Genomic DNA, 17,316 nt, shown 5'->3' with positions numbered 1-17,316 from the left:
AATCAACTGACATCTCTTTAAGCACTGCTCTGTTCTGTAAACACTGAAATCAACTTTTCAACAAAAAGTTACAGCCTAAGCATTTATTTATGCTACAAGCTTAATCGTCATCGTCACTGCTCTCTTGACTGCTGTAAATTATCACTGTCCTCAATTTCAACCGTGGTAGAGGATATATTTTTTGTGATCAAATTTTTTTTTTTTTGGGGGGGGTGCGCAAAAGCGCCCTCATGCGGCTGATCTGCCGCGCAGCATGCATTTTGGCGACGCATGCGCACTGGCGCACCAGTTATGTGCACCCCTGCTTATACAGTAGGTCAATAATGTGCAAGGCCCAGCATGTTCCCAGACAGACATGTGACTATAAGTAAGTACTCACAAGGCAGCATGAGCATATCAAAACCTCCAGAGAGACAAAAGAAACACTGATTTGTAAAAGTATGTAACAGGCAAAAGCATACGCACTGATATGGCAGATACCCTCAATAAACAGAATATAGTAGCAGTGAAGTCGTCATCCCCTCTGCTTCTCAATGAGTTCATCTTCTTTGGTTCAACCAATGGAAAATCATCCTCTGGTTCTTAATAAGAGACTGGTCCAATAAGCACTTGTCCTGGGTTTCGTGACTCAACCTTGACCGTCGATTAAAACCCAATTCAAAAGCTATTTTCAACATGTTATTATTCTCCTCAGGTTAGCTACTGTAATTCAAACATCATTAGTGCAACATCGACATCATTAGTGCAAAGCAAATCTAGTCAGAAGCCTTCAGACCTGATTTAGAAAAGCGAAGAAAGAAAAAAAGAAAGAGCGTTAGCGCTACTGTAATCTACAGTTTATACCTGGGTTATTACTGGGGCTTTGGTAGGAGAAGAGAGGAGAGATGGAGAGGGAAAACTCTCCTCAAGGAGTGGGTCTAGGAACTAGTTCTGTGGTTGGAAGTTGACGTTAGTGTTGAGGTATTGTAAGTATTGGGACTGAGGACTAGAACTGGAAATAGGGTTGGGGAAGGGGTTCCAGCTAGATGAGGGTTGAGGACTAAAGGTTGGGGCTGTGGTACAGGGCTGGGACTGGAGTTGTGGGTAGGACTCAATTGAAGGTTTGGGCTGGGTTTTGGGGCTAAGGCTGGGATAGGAGGTAGGTCTTCAGTTGGGGCTGGGGTTGGGACAGGGGGTACTGGGACAAGACCTGGTCTACCCCCAGATGGAGGGGAACACAGAGCTGAGCAGGGCCACTAGCAGCAGGAAGGCAGAGGACACCACTGCAGGAAACAGACAAACACACACAGTATCAGTCAACCTGTCTGCACATAATTTCTGTAACAATACGTGACGTTAGAATTATAAGGTTCTATCTCCATTTTTGTCAAAATTGAGTTTTTTACATAATCTGTAAAAAAACCTCAATGTTTATTAATGCCTGTGTGGTGTTATTTTTTTAAATGTTGACATTTTTGAGTTAGTAATTAATAAAATACAAAGGTTCCATCTCACAAAACATAATGGAATGTAAAAACTTTGACGCTCAATATCTCTGAACTACCCTAAACAGAGATAGAACCTTCTCATTCTAAACGGAGATAGAACCTTATCATTCTAAACGGAGATAGAACCTTATCATTCTAAGCTCACGAATATTAAATACTCAATTTGGTCTGAATGTGTGCGTGTGTGTGTGTGTGTGTGTGTGTGTGTGCGTGTGTGTGTGTGTGTGCGTGTGTGCGCCTTACCTGTGCTAGAGGAGGATTTGCACTCCATGCTGGTGAGAGAGTGCATGTACTCCTGGCCCAGCCACTCTTGGTAATCCTTCTTCTCCGCCACGGCGATCAGGCTGACGGTGGAGTCTTTGAAGATCAGGTCTGACCCCGAGTAACTGGCCGAGTCAAACATCTTGAAATTGGTACCAGTGTCTCCTTTGAAGTAGGCCTGGAGGGAAACACAAAGGAATAATCGACTGTATAAACACTGTCTGACTAGCTTGAACTGAGGTAGTTTTAGAGGTTTATTCTATTCACAAAATAAAACATACATTAACAGGGTTCCTACAAGTTTCAACAAGTCCAATTTAAGACCTTTTTAGACCTTTTTTAGACCTCTTTGGATATCATTTTTTACCTATTCGCGACACCATATGATAGCTTTTTGTCATCCTCAAGGTGATGAAATTAGGGATTTCACTGCCATACAGACAAAAGAAAGCGAATTGGCATTTTTGGGGTTCCAGCTTGATTAATTTCGGGTAAATAGACGTGGTCGGACTGATTTCCTTGCAGGATCTCATTTTTAAGACCTAGCACCTCACTTTTACACCGAATACCTGAAATTTGGGACCTTTTTAGGCCTTATGAATTGGATTGCTGGATTTTAGACTTTAAGGCTTTTTTAAGACCAGCACGGGAACCCTGATTAACAATGTTAACAATTGGGTTAGGGGGTTGGAGTATACCACTGCTTTGAGATACTGAAATGATCACTCAATCAACTGTATAGCACTGTACATGTACACTCAAATGACTATTGAATTGAGAATGAATTGAGGAAGAGTTAGACACCAGTACGCTGTGTGCCTCCTACGTAGGTGTTAATACTGAATGGTACGGTCTTACCTGAGCATGGTCCAGCAGGCCGTAGACAGCGTGGACGTTGGTGTCGGGTCGTACCATTACAGCGTGGGAGGGGACGCGGGCGAGGTTACAGTGGGCGTACTGGTCCACGTTCACCTTTGACCCCTGAGGGCAGAGCAGCTGGTAGTCCTTAGACAGCAGGTTGATCGCCCACTGCTCCATTGAGTTACCTGACACACAGAGAGAGAGAGAGAGAGTTGCCAGGTGAGCTTCATCCATTAAACAGTTACCTGTAAAACTGGAGGGAAAAAGAAGATACAGTACATGGAGTTACCTGGCTAGCACTCAAACACCCATGCACGCACGCCATTGTGGACCATTGTGACTGACTATAGCGTCATATACCATCAACGGGGGGAAATGCGACATGAAATATGTCAAAATGCAGCACTATCATGCACAGATCAGCCTTATAACATAATGTTAGTATATATAACGTAATGTTATATATATAACGTTAGACAGGGAGCGCAGATTTATTGTTATGGCGTTCCGAAATGAACGCTATGAGGCTGGGAGGGAAAAATCACAATATACCCACTAGAAAAAACTAGACTACACCACTGCAGTTAGAAAGAGTTTACACTGAATAGAAGTTACCTAAGACGCCGAGACAAGAGACGATAGAAAGAGATAGAGGGGGAAAAAAAGAAAGAAAGAGATCCTGTAAGGTCATGGTTATCCACGTAGGCTCAGCCAGAGAGAGTCTTGTGTCAGCAAGCGATAATGACTGGGAAACATTTACAATCATCTATAGCCCAGGGTTTATGGCTGGGTTAATGGGTTCACTGTGAAGGACAGACAGTGCACAGGCACGTACACACCACCACACCACGTAGGCCCTGTCTTACCGTCAGTGTTATCGGGGACGGTGGTGTGTTTGACGAACGCCACCTCTCCTGCTCCGGCAGCCAGACACCTGTCAGACAGGGACAGATAAAGTACCAGAGTCCATCATGACGTGGCGTTTCTTCCTCTACCTCTTTTTTTTTTATGTTATTTTTCTGAGTGGGGCAGTCCCACTCATATTTTTCATTTTATTGGACAGATACAGTGAAGACAGACAGGAAAGTAAGGAAAAGAAGGGAGGGAGGGCATGTCAGCAGGGCATGGGCCGGATTCGAACTCATGCCGACATGGGCATATGTGTGCACTGTAGACCGCGGTGCTAGACCACTGGACCACCCCAGGCCACATCTCCCTCTACCTTTGATTGCTTTGCTTTTGTTCCCCTCTGACTGACTAAACCAGGGATGTAAACTGGTGATGGCCCAAAAAGGTGACACATTTTTTTTCTGTGCCTGAAAACAAAGAACATTTGTGAAAATTGTTGACCTATTTTGAGGTAAAAAAAACTGCTAAAACGGCTAAAAGGTGACAAGTTTGCACCCCTGTTAAAACATCAATTCAAATGTGTCGCATCCAACGGACCTCTTTCTTCCTGTGGCGCAGGGGGGGGGTGCGTTCGTAAATACGTCCCGAGAGCGCCAGAGAGCACCCCCTAACGGGTGTATTTTACCAACGCACCCCTAGAAACAAACCCCTGTAAGAGGAGGCTTTTCTGGGAGTTGTAGTCTCCTGTACCTGAAGGCTCCGTTGTATCCGTCATAGAGGTCCTTGCCCTTGTCACACTTGTTGCTGCCAGTGACGTCCCCGACGCACAGGGCACACAGGCTGGCAGGGAACCCGGCCTGGTTGGCCCCGGGAACACAGCTGCTGGGGAAGAACTCTGCCGCCGCTGATGAAGAGGAGGAGGAGGGGAGAGGAAGAGTCAGACACAGGGAGGATCAACACACACACACACAGAGACACAGGCACACAGGCAAGCACACAAACACCAAGACAGACATACACACACACACCAAGACACACACCAAGACACACTCACTCACACACACACACACACACACACAAACACACACACACCAAGACACACCAAGACACACACCCCTCCCCCCCCACCCCCACACACACACACAGTATTACCCTGTGGTATCTCGCACTCCTGGGGTGTGATCAGGGCCTTGTCGATGAGGACCCCCATGGGGACGTTCCAGCCGGCCGTGCGTCCGTACCCCGTGTGACACGACTTCTTCCCTCTCAGGTCCTCCAGGCTCTGGATGGCCGTGTTGGTCTTCTTCACCACCGCCACGGCATAGTAGTTACTGCCATCATGGTCCCCTGAGAGGGGGGGGGGGGGGGGGGGAGAGAGAGAGAGAGAGTTGGGGCGGCTGTGGCACAGGAGGTATAGCCGGCGTCTAATGATCGCAAGTTCGGCAGATCAGCGGTCCGAGCCCCGGTTGGCCACATGTCGAAGTGTCCTTGGGCAAGACACTGAACCCCAAATTGCTCCCAGTGAGCGGGCCGGCCGGCGCCTTGCATGGTAGCTTGCCTACCTCGCCATTGGTGTGTGAATGTGTGTGTGAATGGGTGAATGAGAGGCCGTTGTAAAGCGCTTTGGATAAAGGCGCTATATACAGTAAGTGCAGTCCATTAGAATGAGTGAGTGTGTGTGGCCGTGAGTATGCAAACATGACCCAGGTGAGAGGGCCAGTGGCAGATCCATTTGTATGTGGCAGATCAAACCTGTATGTGTGACCAGGTGACCAGGTCTCTGTGACCAGGTCTCTTGCAAAAGGCCTTGATGGGACTTCCTGGAATAAGTGTTGAATGAAATGGAAGTGTACCTGTGTAGCTCTCTCCAGCTGCAGGCACCAAGCCATAGTCCTTCCCTGCTGTGTAGATGTCGCCTCCGTCCAGGGTGATGGCATCAGCCTCTTTGTTCTACACACAGGACAGACAGGACAGACAGGACAGACAGGACAGACAGGACAGACAGGACAGTGCATTAGATCTTTATTCTCAACGAGACTAACCTGGATAAATAAGGTTGTTTTCCATAACTAGCCTGGCTCAGTAAAGGTTAGATAACTAGCTGGCTCAGTAAAGGTTAGATACGGTTGTTAACCTGCTCAGTAAAGGGTCAGGGTTGGGGTTAGATACGGTTGTTAGGTCTCCTCACCTTGATCTTCTTCATGCAGTCTTCTAGCGAGGATCCAAACACACACTTGATGGTGGGGGTCAGTGATTTACTATTGAAGGCGACAGCCATGTCTGCACACTTCTTCTGCTCACCGTCGGACACCACACACCAACGCAGGTCCTTGGGGATTTCTAAGCAACCACAGGTAGGATTATTTAAGCAATATCACACGAGAGGTCGTGCTGTTATACTGAATATCAGCACAGCTGTGATTGGGTCGTAGGTACGAGGCCGCAGGCCGAGTGATATTCAGTATAACAGCACGACCTCGAGTGTAATATTGCTTTTATACAACAGTTCTACAGCGCCATTTATTAGTTAACAGTAATAAGCGACAACAGATTATGATTTGTTTGTTTTTAATCATAAAAATAAACAAAAAATTGTTCTGCAACTGAACTTCAAATGGACTGTTGCCTAGTAACCTGAACACAAACATGTAGTCTAATTAACGGTCATTTAGTAGAACATCTGTGAGGCGGAGTGATACATATAGTTAAAAGTCCCAGTGCTGTTATACTGTATATCAGCACTCATGGTAACTCAAATTACTTGGTTGGAACTAACTGTTGTATAAACAGAGATATTATATAGTTAAATTGGTAGAGAGTTAGAAGAACTGAGAGAGTTAAGTGAAGTCAGAAAGGATTAGAGAAAGGAGAGAGAGATGTAGAGAGAGCAGAGCTCACCCTCCGGAGTACAGTCCATGGCGTTGAGGGCGCCCTGGTACGCTTCTCCCAGCCACAGGTTGGGGTCCTCATACTCCGCCTTCAGGAAGTCTACTGACGAATCACTGAACAGATAGCTGGAGCCCGATGGGTTTGATTGGAACACAGGGAAGCTGGATTTCACCTAGAGGAGAACGAACACAAGAGCAGGGCTCAGAATGTTGGAGCAGAACTCAGAGAGACAATATCAAGTTAGTGTTCTACCCGCAATAGACCAATACAACAGATAGCTGTGATGTCATTTTTATTAGTCAGTAAAAAATTACTGTAATCTATAGTACTATTATCTACTATCTTTTACCGTACTGTCCATATTCTCTGTGTTTTCCATGCTTTAGAAAATGTATTCTTTCAATTAAAAAAAATAAAATTAAAAAAATAAATAAACAGCATTTGTATATGTATATGTTACGGTACATGTGGGAAAACTAGGGTTAGGGTTAGGTGCTAGGGTGCTACAGTTAGGGTTAGGGTTAGACTTAGGGTTAGGGTTAGTATTAGGGTTAGGGTTAGACATGCCAGCATGTACCAAGTCGACGTAGCACCTAACCCTAACCCTAGTTTTCCCACATGTACCGTATTCCCACATGTTCCGTAACATAATGCATTATGTGCAATGATGCTGAAATAAACTATAAAACAAAATCAATCTACTATACCCACCAGTCCTTGTTGTAGCATGTTGTAGACCGTATCAGTGTCGATGTTAGGATGCACCACGATGCCGCGCGCCGGCACTCTGACCAGATGGCACCTGCGGTACTCTGACACCGGCGCCCGCGTGCCGTCTCTGCACACCAGCTCATAGTCTGCAGACAGCAGCCCATTGGCCCACGCCTCTCCTTTACCTACAACACAGTAGGCCAGACTAGGGGTTAGACTGTTCTATACAACAGTTAGTTCCGACCGAGTAATTTGATTGGACAAGAGGCATTCCATGAGTGCCGATATACAGTATAACAGCACTGGGACTTTTAACTATATGCATCACTCCGAAATGACCGTTAATACAAAGTAGCTAGCCTGCAGATGTTTGTGTTCAGGTTGCTAGGCAACAGTCCAGTTGCGGAACTATCTTTTGTTGACGGAGCCAAAATAAATGATTGTCACTTATTACTGTTAACTAATAAATTGCGCTGCAGAACTGTTGTATAAAAGCAATATCACACTCGAGGTCGTGCTGTTATACTGAATATCAGCTGATATTCAGTATAACAGCACTCCCTCTCATGTGATGTTGCTTAATTATAAGGTGTACCACTGATCTTGGGTCAGTTATTTATGGGGGGTGCAGTTTTCCCTCTAGTGTCTTAGGTGAGGATCTGGGGAGGTTATGCTGATCCTAGATCAGGTTATTCTCCTACCGTCAGTGTTCTCCCCAACAGTGGTGTGCTTGATGAAAGAGACCTCTCCTGCATCTTCAGCCAAACACCTGAGAGAGAGAGAGAGAGAGAGAGAGAGAGAGAGAGAGAGAGACAGACAGACAGACAGAGAGAAAGACAGACAGAGAGAGAGAGAGACAGAGAGAGAGAGACAGACAGACAGGGAGACAGAGAGAGAGAGAGAGACAGACAGAGAGAGACAGAGAGAGAGCAAAACAAAAAATGTTGAGCTCACTCAATGCGCGCAATGCGGACAATAAAAACAACAAAAGACAACTTTTTTTGCTGCTATTATTATTATTATTATTATTATTATTATTATTATTATGATTACAGCCATGTTGGGTTCAAGAAATGTGATTTATAAATACGACCCATTATTATTATTATTATTATAACATATAACAACAATAACCGTAGTACTGAACACATAGCAGACATGAGGGTTGTGTTCATGTGTTACCTGAAGGCTCCGTTGTAAGCGTAGTATCTCTCGTTGTCGTTCCAGTCACACACATACTGCCCTGCCCCGTTCCCCACACACAGCTGACACAGGGAGGGGGGGTCCGCCTGAGCCCCGGGAATACAGCTGGCGTTGAAGAAGTCTGCCACTCCTGGGGAACAACACACTATGAGGACTATGAACAGACTGAGATTATGTCAATAATAGACAAGCACTTCCTACATCAAGAGGAACCGAATATATCTCACACATCTAGGTTTGATCCTCAATTCAAACGTTTCCTTTTGTGAACACACAGACATCGACACCGACACACTCACACTCACACTCACACTCTCACACACACACACACACACACACACACACACACACACACACACACATTTAATGCTTTGGGCAGGAGTCAGGGGTCAGAGAGAGAGAGAGAGAGAGAGAGAGAGAGAGAGAGAGAGAGAGAGAGAGAGAGAGAGAGAGAGAGAGAGAGAGTAATTCGTAATTGTAAGTCGCTTTGGATAAAAGCGTCTGCTAAATGGCAAAATTAAAATTAAATTAGAGAGACAGACAGAGACAGACAGACAGACAGACAGACAGGCAGACAGAGACAGACAGACAGACAGTATATCATGTCCTACCCTGTGGGATGTTGCATCCCATGACGGACATCTTGCCGTTGTCGATCAGGTAGCCCAGGGGCATGTGCCAGCCGGCCGTGCGACCCTTGCCCGTGTGGCACGTCTTCCTGCCCTTCAACGTGTTGATGTTGATGCCAGGATTGGACCTCTTCACCACGGCAACGGCGTAGTAGGTGGTGCCCTCTCCTGTGGGGGGTCAGAGGTCACAGGTCAGGGGTCAGGGGTCAGTAGACACTAGACAGGTTAGAACTTAGAACAGACACATGTGGTGATACTTCCAGTCAGGAATACCACAGTATGGTTTGGGGTTTAGGTAGCATTTCGTGAGCTTAGAATGATAAGGTTCTATCTCCGTTTAGAATGATAAGGTTCTATCTCCGTTTAGGGTAGTTCAGAGATATTGAGCGTCAAAGTTTTTACATTCCATTATGTTTTGTGAGATGGAACCTTTGTATTTTATGAATTACTAACTCAAAGATTTCAACATTTTAAAAATAACACCACACAGGCATTAATAAACACCTAATGGATCAGATTATGTAAAAAAAACTACATTTTGACAAACATGGAGATAGAACCTTATAATTCTAACGTCACGATTTGTGGTTAAAGTGCTCTGCTGTCCTTCCTGGCTTGGCCATATAGTTGTGTCACTGGTGACCTACGATCGGCTAACTTCCCCCCTTTATGTTGCTGTCCACATACAGCCGAGTCAGGGACGTGACTTTGTCATTTAAGTAAATCAATGACACTGAGCAATCTCCTTCGAGATAACTGCACACATGTAGATTATTAGTATTCTTGAAATGTTAAATAAGAACGATCATATACAGATACGTTGCTTCATTGGTGATCGTCAACATGAATAATCTTGATTAAGATTTGTGATTATTAGTAGTTATATAGTATAATTTAACAATTATTACTAAGCTTCCCTCTCTCCAGGTTCAAAGGTAAGGTTTGCACAAGAGTGCCATAAATACAGAGTAAAGATGTTAGCCAGCCGTAAGAGCTACGTTTAGGTGACCAGTATGGAAATGGAGTTGTGTGTGTGTGTGTGTGTGTGTGTGTGTGTGTGCGTGTGCGCGTGCGTGTGTGCGTGCGTGCGTGTGCGTGTGCGTGTGTGTGTGTGTGTGTGTGTGTAGAGAGAGACCCCCCCAGTCCCTGTGTCCCACGTGTGGACATTACTTTCTGAGTTAGTTTCTCCTGCTGCCACTTTGAAGGAATGTTGTTTTCCAAGCAGGTGGATGTTCTTAGCACTCATTGAAAAGGCATCTGCTTGATTTTTCTGCAAAATAAAGGAACGTTATGGTCATGTTGTATGGTCATCATGACTGTTCTTGTGGCAGACCACATTGCAAAACATTGGGTCACCTCACAAAGGTATGTTGATGTTGATTCTAACATTAAGTTAAGTGTTTTACGCAAAAATGAGAATGCAGGTAGCAGTTTGTACAGTACAGGTAACAGGTAGCAGTTTGTACAGTCAGGTAACAGGTAGCAGTTTGTACAGTCAGGTAACAGGTAGCAGTTTGTACAGTACAGGTAACAGGTAGCAGTTTGTACAGTACAGGTAACAGGTAGCAGTTTGTACAGTACAGGTAACAGGTAGCAGTTTGTACAGTCAGGTAACAGGTAGCAGTTTGTACAGTACAGGTAACAGGTAGCAGTTTGTACAGTCAGGTAACAGGTACAGTTTGATTCAATGATCCATAATCCAACCCAACCCACCGTGATCATCTCGGCGCATCCCTCCACAGTTGCGCTGCTGACGCACTTGATCGTCGGGCGCACGGAGACAGCGCTGAAGGCCGCGGCCATGCTGGTACATTTGGTCAGTTCCTCGGGTGAGATGGCGCACCACCTTATAGTGCTCTGGGCAGAAACTACATGGAGAAACACATACTTACATTACTGACTTGTTATTGCAGGTCTAATGGTTGCTCATTACGAAACTGGAGCGCATGAAAATGTACTGGACCAGAGAGAGAGAGAGAGAGAGAGAGAGAGAGAGAGAGAGAGAGAGAGAGAGAGAGGAGAGAGAGAGAGAGAGAGAGAGAGAGAGAGAGAGAGAGAGAGAGAGAGAGAGAGAGAGAGAGAGAGAGAGAGACAGAGAGAGAGAGAGAGAGAGAGAGACAAGGAGAGAGAGAGAGACAAGGAGAGAGAGAGAGAGAGAGACAGAGAGAGAGAGACACAGAGAGAGACAGAGACAAAGAGAGAGAGACAGAGAGAGAGAGACAGAGAGAGAGACACAGAGAGAGAGACAAAGAGAGAGACAGAGACAAAGAGAGAGAGACAAAGAGAGACAGAGACAGAGAGAGAGTTTTAGTCCCTCTAAAACTATTAGGACTGAACAGACTGAGATTATTTCAATAATAGACAAGCATTTTCTAATAATAATAATAATAACTTTAATTTATATAGCGCCTTTCAAAAAGCCCAAGGATTGCTTTACAAGGGAATGATCGGACAGACAAAACAGAAAACAATGTAGTGGACCAAAATATGTAGCCACCCCTTAATGACAACATCCAAAAGGATTCCTTATGAAAAATCAATTGAGATTGTGTGTTTTGTGTTGGCCTAATGAGTGTAAATGTATCCTACAGTGGGTGAGCTTTGTTCTAAATAAGCAATCAGAGACTTGGACTGTCCTTATCTTCTTTAAACAGAATAAAGATCATCTTTAAACAGAATAAAGGGTTAAAACTCACCAGTTTGTAGCGCCAGCAGCACACTGAACACAGCCCACATGGCCATGATGGAAGCCTGGTGCGTAAATACCAAATATGTCCCAACGCTCCGCGATCTGCGCATTTATAACAGCCTGACTTTTGTTAATAGCTGCAAAGTCCAAAGTCCAAGTCGGTTTTTCCGCATAACGGCGAGCGTGAACAAAGTTAGGTCTATTAGTGTTTGAAAATGTAGTATTATAATTTTTTCTTTTTTTCTTTACAACACAGATCTATGCATAATAGTCAGGACAGTTGTACCGTTCCTTCTCAGACCCAGTGGTCCCATGGTCCTGACCCAGGATGACACGTCTCTAGTGCCCCCCACACCTGGCGCAGGACCAAGCCCTGGACACAGGAGGCATTGACGGGTAAGACCCCACCTCCACCGGTGCTTTTCCACCGTCCCAACAACCCAGGGTCACGCAGGCAGGGAGGTTTCCTGACGTTAGAATTATAAGGTTCTATCTCCATTTATGGTCAAAATTGAGTTTTTTGTTTTTTTTACATAATCTGATCCATTAGGTGTTTATTAATGCCTGTGTGGTGTTATTTTTAAAATGTTGATTTTTATTTTGTTAGTAATTAATAAAATACAAAGGTTCCATCTCACAAAACATAATGGAATGTAAAAACTTTGACGCTCAATATCTCTGAACTACCCTAAACGGAGATAGAACCTTATCATTCTAAGCTCACGACATGCAGGGAGGTTTGGTTATAAAATAACTATTTTCCCCGAGATAATAAAAGTCTAAATAATAAAGTATTAAAAAACACATGAATTGGTTTGCATTTTTCTCCAGCAATTAGGACTAGTAATTCATCACCACAAATAGGCTAAGCTTATCGATATACTGTAAGATGGTGATTTGTTGAAATATATGTGACTGTATAAGAACTTTATAAGCGCAATAGACATTCTTCATTTTCAAGGCTTATCAGTATTGGCTACAGTAGTTGCACAGTTGCATTTCCGTTCTTTATTAGTTATTTATTAGTACTGTTGAAACTGACATTTAGGAATTAATTAACTGGATTATATAATTGAAGTATAATTGTTCTCACTTGAGTGAGGGATAGGGGTAGGACATGATAAGCTTAGGCTTCATCCTACTCCCTTTCCAACATTGATAGGCCTGTACTCTTCATATTAGTTATTTGTTCTTTTATTATTTTAAATCATGTTCGAAATAAAAAGATTCATTCATTCATTTCAGCATGGTCTCAGAAACGGATCCACTGTAGTGTAACTACATTAACAAAGGCCACACATAAGTCAAGGTTTTTCTTTTTACAAGTGTGATAAGGAGTACGGGTAAGTGCTGTCAAAGTAAAATGTAGCGCTCGAGAGAAAAGAAGTGAACTATTGTGATCCAAGCTGTTATATTGTAGCCTGGCATCAGGCTATTGCAGGCCATTGGTTTTCATAAACACATTTTGGTTTGCTACATTACATATGCATGTTGTATATCATCAATTTGATCATGAATACGCTATACCATGTGTGCATTCATATGGTAAAGAACATAAGAAGCGACAGCACATATGGTGTTTGTGAAGATGTGTTTCTCAAAGTGGGGTCCAACTGAGGCCCGATGAAGGAACTTCACAGCAGAGAGAGGGAAACATAACAAAACATAGTTCAGTGTCACTTTTGTAACATGTCACTCCATTCATGACTCCTTAGTGTGACCATTGTGACATGACTCATCAGAATCAGCATAACTACAGGCCTACAGTACCCCATGACCTTATGGTAGAGCCGCAGTCTAATGATCACAAGGTTGGCAGATCGGCGGTTCGAGCCCCGGCTGGCCACATGTCAAAGTGTCCTTGGGCAAGACACTGAACCCCAAAATTGCTCCCAGTGAGCGGGCCGGCGCCTTGCATGGCAGCTGGTGTGTGAATGGGTGAATGAGAGGCCGTTGTAAAGCTCTTTGGAGCAGCTTTGGAGCAGCTTTGGAGCAGCAAAAAAGGCGCTATATACTGTAAGTGCAGTCCATTTACCATTCTTTACTCCTTAGTGTGACCATTGTGACATGACGTCATCAGAATCAGCATAACTACAGGCCTACAGTACCCCATGACCTTCAGGACGCTGATCCATCAGAAAAACATCCTTACCTGGCATTGCTGTCCTGATTATACTGGGAGATAGCTGTACTTTATAACACTATGAAACTTGACAGCTTTTTATAACTGGAAACATATTCTGCTTACATCATTAGGACACACTGAGATTGTGTGTGTGTGCAAAGTTCTTGCTGATTAGGTTCACCCTCAGGGAAAGTTCTAGACACATCAGATACTCTCTATCTATTCCATAACTAAACATGTTCTTAATCCATAAACAGAAGTGACTGCAGAATGTAGTGGTTATATGAAAATAGGAATATTAAAATACAGATTTCTAAATGTATTTCATGAGTATCATAAGAAATGCAGTCAAATTTGTCAAAAGACAAATACTGTACAATCAAATATTTATTCTGCACTTTATCTCTCTAATACAATGAGACCAATGGAATAGTCTCATGAGTGTAAACTGTAAAGCACCCCTGACACCTCAGATAAACTAGATGGACAAAAGTATTGGGACACCCGAACATCACACCCATATGTGCTTGTTGAACTTCTCATTCCAAAACCACGGGCATTAATATGGAGTTGGTCCCACCTTTGCTGCTATAACAGCTTCCACTCTTCTGGGAAAACTTTCTACTAGATTTTAGAATAATGGTTGCGGGGATTTGCTCCCATTCAGCCACAAGAGCATTAATGAGGTCAGTTAGTGATGTTGGGGTGAGAAGGACTGGCTCGCAGTCGGCGTTCCAATTCATCCCAAAGGTGTTGGATGGGGTTGAGGTCAGAGCTCTGTGTGCAGGCCAGTCAAGTTCTCCCAGACCAAACTCGGCAAACCATGTCATTATCGACCTCACTTTGTGTATGGGGGCATTGTCATGCTGAAACTGGAAAGGACCTTCCCCCAAACTGTTGCCACAAAGTTGGAAGCGTACACTTCTCTAGAATCTCATTGTATGCTGTAGCGTTACGACTTCCCTTTACTGGAACTAAGGGGCCGAGCGGAAACCAAAACAGCTGATAACAGACGATAATTGGGGTATAAATATGAGGTGACACAGAGGCGATATTCCCAACATCAAGATGGGAAAGATAAGAGAACACACAAATACAAATGAGGGAAAAATGTGTTGAGCTTCATGGCTATAAAAAACATAGCTACCTCACCTGAAAATGCCCATATCTACCGTTAAGTTCAAAACAACTGGAACTGTTACAAACTTGCGTGGAAGAGGACCCACGTTTATTTTGACCCACGCACAGAGAGGAGGATGGTAAGAGAGGCAATAAATAAAAAAAAAAATACCAGGAAATGTTAAATCTGAATCTGTCTGCCTCTGCCAGGAAACTAAAACTGGGTCGTCGTACATACGTCCAAATCAACACAAACATTGTTCACTGAACACAACATCAAGCTTCTGCCATGGCCCTCTCAGTCCCCTGACCTAAACCCCAGTGAACACCTGTGGGCTGAGCTGAAGAGGATTCCTGCTTTTCTTTTTCTTGAGTGTTTTTTTTTTTTACCTGTGTGGGTTACCGCAGAAACAAACAGAACATTGTCTCAGAAGCAACAATGTTGAAGCTGGGACTGATTAAGAATGCCCACGCAGCAGACAGTATTCACTTCATATCTGTGGCCGTGCCACTGCAACTTTCTACTTGGTGAAAGTTAACTCTAACCCTAACCCTAGTAGACCACCACAGCCCACCGTGTTTTCTTGTGGCTGTGCGGCTGTGTCTCAGGAGGTAGAGTCGCTGTCTAATGATCACAAGGTTGGCAGATCGGCGGTTCGAGCCCCGGCTGGCCACATGTCGAAGTGTCCTTGGGCAAGACACTGAACCCCAAATTGCTCCCAGTGAGCAGGCCAGCGCCTTGCATGGCAGCTTGCCGCCATTGGTGTGTGAATGTGTGTGTGAATGTGTGAATGAGAGGCTGTTGTAAAGCGCTTTGGAGCAGCAAAAAAGGCGCTATATAGCTCATTTACCATTTAACATTTCTTGAATCCCTATTAGAGACCACCATTTAGTGTTTAACCAAGCCATAACTTTATGAGCACAAAGGGGCAAAGATACTTTAAAGCAGACAACAATACACATGTTTCTGATAGTGAAATGAGAAGAGTTAACAGGAATGTGTGCTTATTTTCTTATTTTCAAGAACCATAATTCAAAGAATACTAAGGCAGACCCATTGTGGGGGAGTAATACCGTAACCCTTGATTAGACATGCTGTGCTGCAATAGAGCCTCATAGAGAAACCTTACCTTCATTCGTCCACCTGTAGGAATCCGAACCCTATAAATAAATAAGAACCCCCTCATAATAGTTGATCATTAACCTACTGCTGTGCCAAGTTTTGTGTCTATTTTGCATCACTGGAAGATAAGGGCTACCACAAGATTTAATATCCATCTGGCGAAAGAATAGTGCCCCTTATACACTACTCAGGTTCCTTTCTCTGTATTTGCCAACCTTATTAGATCATATAGATGATTCACTTACTTATTCAAATCTATTTGGTTGTAAGTTGCTTTGGATAAAGGTGTCAGACATGCTAAATGTCAAACATGTCATGTCAATGTAACCCTAATACAAAACAAAACATCACAGTGTAAAGTACTGTACACAGGTATTTGGTTTGACCCATTAAGTCATTGTTCAACATGAAAAGGGGAGGACGGGAGGGTCGCTGATTGAAGACTCGCACAGTGCCGCCGTGTATGAGAAAAGGTTGGTTTTATTGGCAGTTCTCCTCTGTAGGACAAATGGAATGAAACAGAAAGCAAAGAGGGAGGTTTTTACAGACTCTAGTCCAAAAGTGAGATAGAAAGCAGAGGGGTAGGTGGGTAAGAAGAGGAGGAATCAGAAGGAGGAGGAGGAGAAGCAGTCTTATAGAAAACAATCATCTCTGTGGTAGAAGACATGAAAGTGGGGGGGAGTGTGGCGCCCCCGAGTGGAGAATTAAAGGCGTTGCTCTTCGGAGCGCATCGTTGCTAGACCCTTTCCCTTCAGATACGAGCCACAGGTGCGTCAACAAGCGGTCTGTCTGTCTGTCTGTCTGGACGAAACTCATATGGAGGCTTGAAGAAGATATGACATTTTCACAATCCTTGGGTGAGCACACACACACACAGACTTATTTGCTTTCTTTCCTTTCTTTCTTTCGTTTTTATATAATAAAGACTATTGCTTTTTTTTATTTTATAAACCCATGCACATCATCACATGAAAAAGAAAACTCACAGGGACTTTTGGGACATGGAGGTGGGGAGAGGAGAACTAGCTGCCACGGTTTAGTTACATTTCCACTGTTTTTCTTCCTTATTTCGCTAGACCACTAGCCTGAACCAGACACCACACTACTCCACGCTTACGGTAGCGGAGGGTTAGCTCAGAGACCATGGCTCCCTTAATGAGCTACCTTGCCTGAGACCTAAAGACGTGTCTTAGCTCCACAAGCTACGAAGCGCTCACGCCAAAAGCGTTAGCCAAGTCGTTAGCTTGGGAGGTTCGTTCATGTCTTCCATGTGGGAGACCAGGGTCCAGAGGTGGGGTAACATTGTGCCCTGTCCCAACCCCATCCTCAAGTCCTTGTAGCAGGGCCTGTACCAGGACAGGACTGTGGCT

At 44.2% G+C, this 17,316-nt stretch overlaps 3 protein-coding genes across 3 annotated transcripts in view; 1 reads left to right on the top strand and 2 right to left on the bottom strand.

The window, feature by feature from the left end:
- Nucleotides 1-17,316, top strand: part of cp (ceruloplasmin) — a 423,180-nt gene that overhangs the window by 176,903 nt on the left and 228,961 nt on the right. The gene's annotated exons all lie outside the window — the stretch shown is intronic.
- Nucleotides 1,155-11,650, bottom strand: meltf (melanotransferrin). The gene is made up of 16 exons (XM_080535993.1): nucleotides 11,587-11,650; nucleotides 10,604-10,758; nucleotides 10,061-10,160; nucleotides 8,873-9,058; nucleotides 8,241-8,391; nucleotides 7,760-7,827; nucleotides 7,059-7,243; nucleotides 6,357-6,519; nucleotides 5,647-5,798; nucleotides 5,312-5,408; nucleotides 4,611-4,805; nucleotides 4,209-4,362; nucleotides 3,476-3,543; nucleotides 2,607-2,794; nucleotides 1,731-1,926; nucleotides 1,155-1,262 (listed from the first exon to the last, which is right to left on the bottom strand). The coding sequence occupies exons 1-16, from the start codon at nucleotides 11,630-11,632 to the stop codon at nucleotides 1,195-1,197; spliced, it is 2,172 nt and encodes a 723-aa protein (XP_080392119.1). The 5' UTR covers nucleotides 11,633-11,650; the 3' UTR covers nucleotides 1,155-1,194.
- dlg1a (discs large MAGUK scaffold protein 1a) overlaps nucleotides 16,448-17,316 on the bottom strand; it is a 165,170-nt gene continuing 164,301 nt past the window's right edge. Inside the window, 1 exon segment of the mRNA XM_080535992.1 lies at nucleotides 16,448-17,316. This exon segment is cut by the window's right edge and continues 1,794 nt beyond it. The gene's annotated coding sequence lies outside the window, so the exon portion shown is untranslated.

The sequence above is a fragment of the Nansenia antarctica genome (genome assembly GCF_963989245.1).
Source record: "Nansenia antarctica genome assembly, chromosome: 7".
NCBI classification, from domain to species: Eukaryota; Metazoa; Chordata; class Actinopteri; order Argentiniformes; family Microstomatidae; genus Nansenia; species Nansenia antarctica.
Note: the sequence above shows the minus strand (reverse complement) of the source record. Positions and strands in the feature narration are given on the sequence as shown.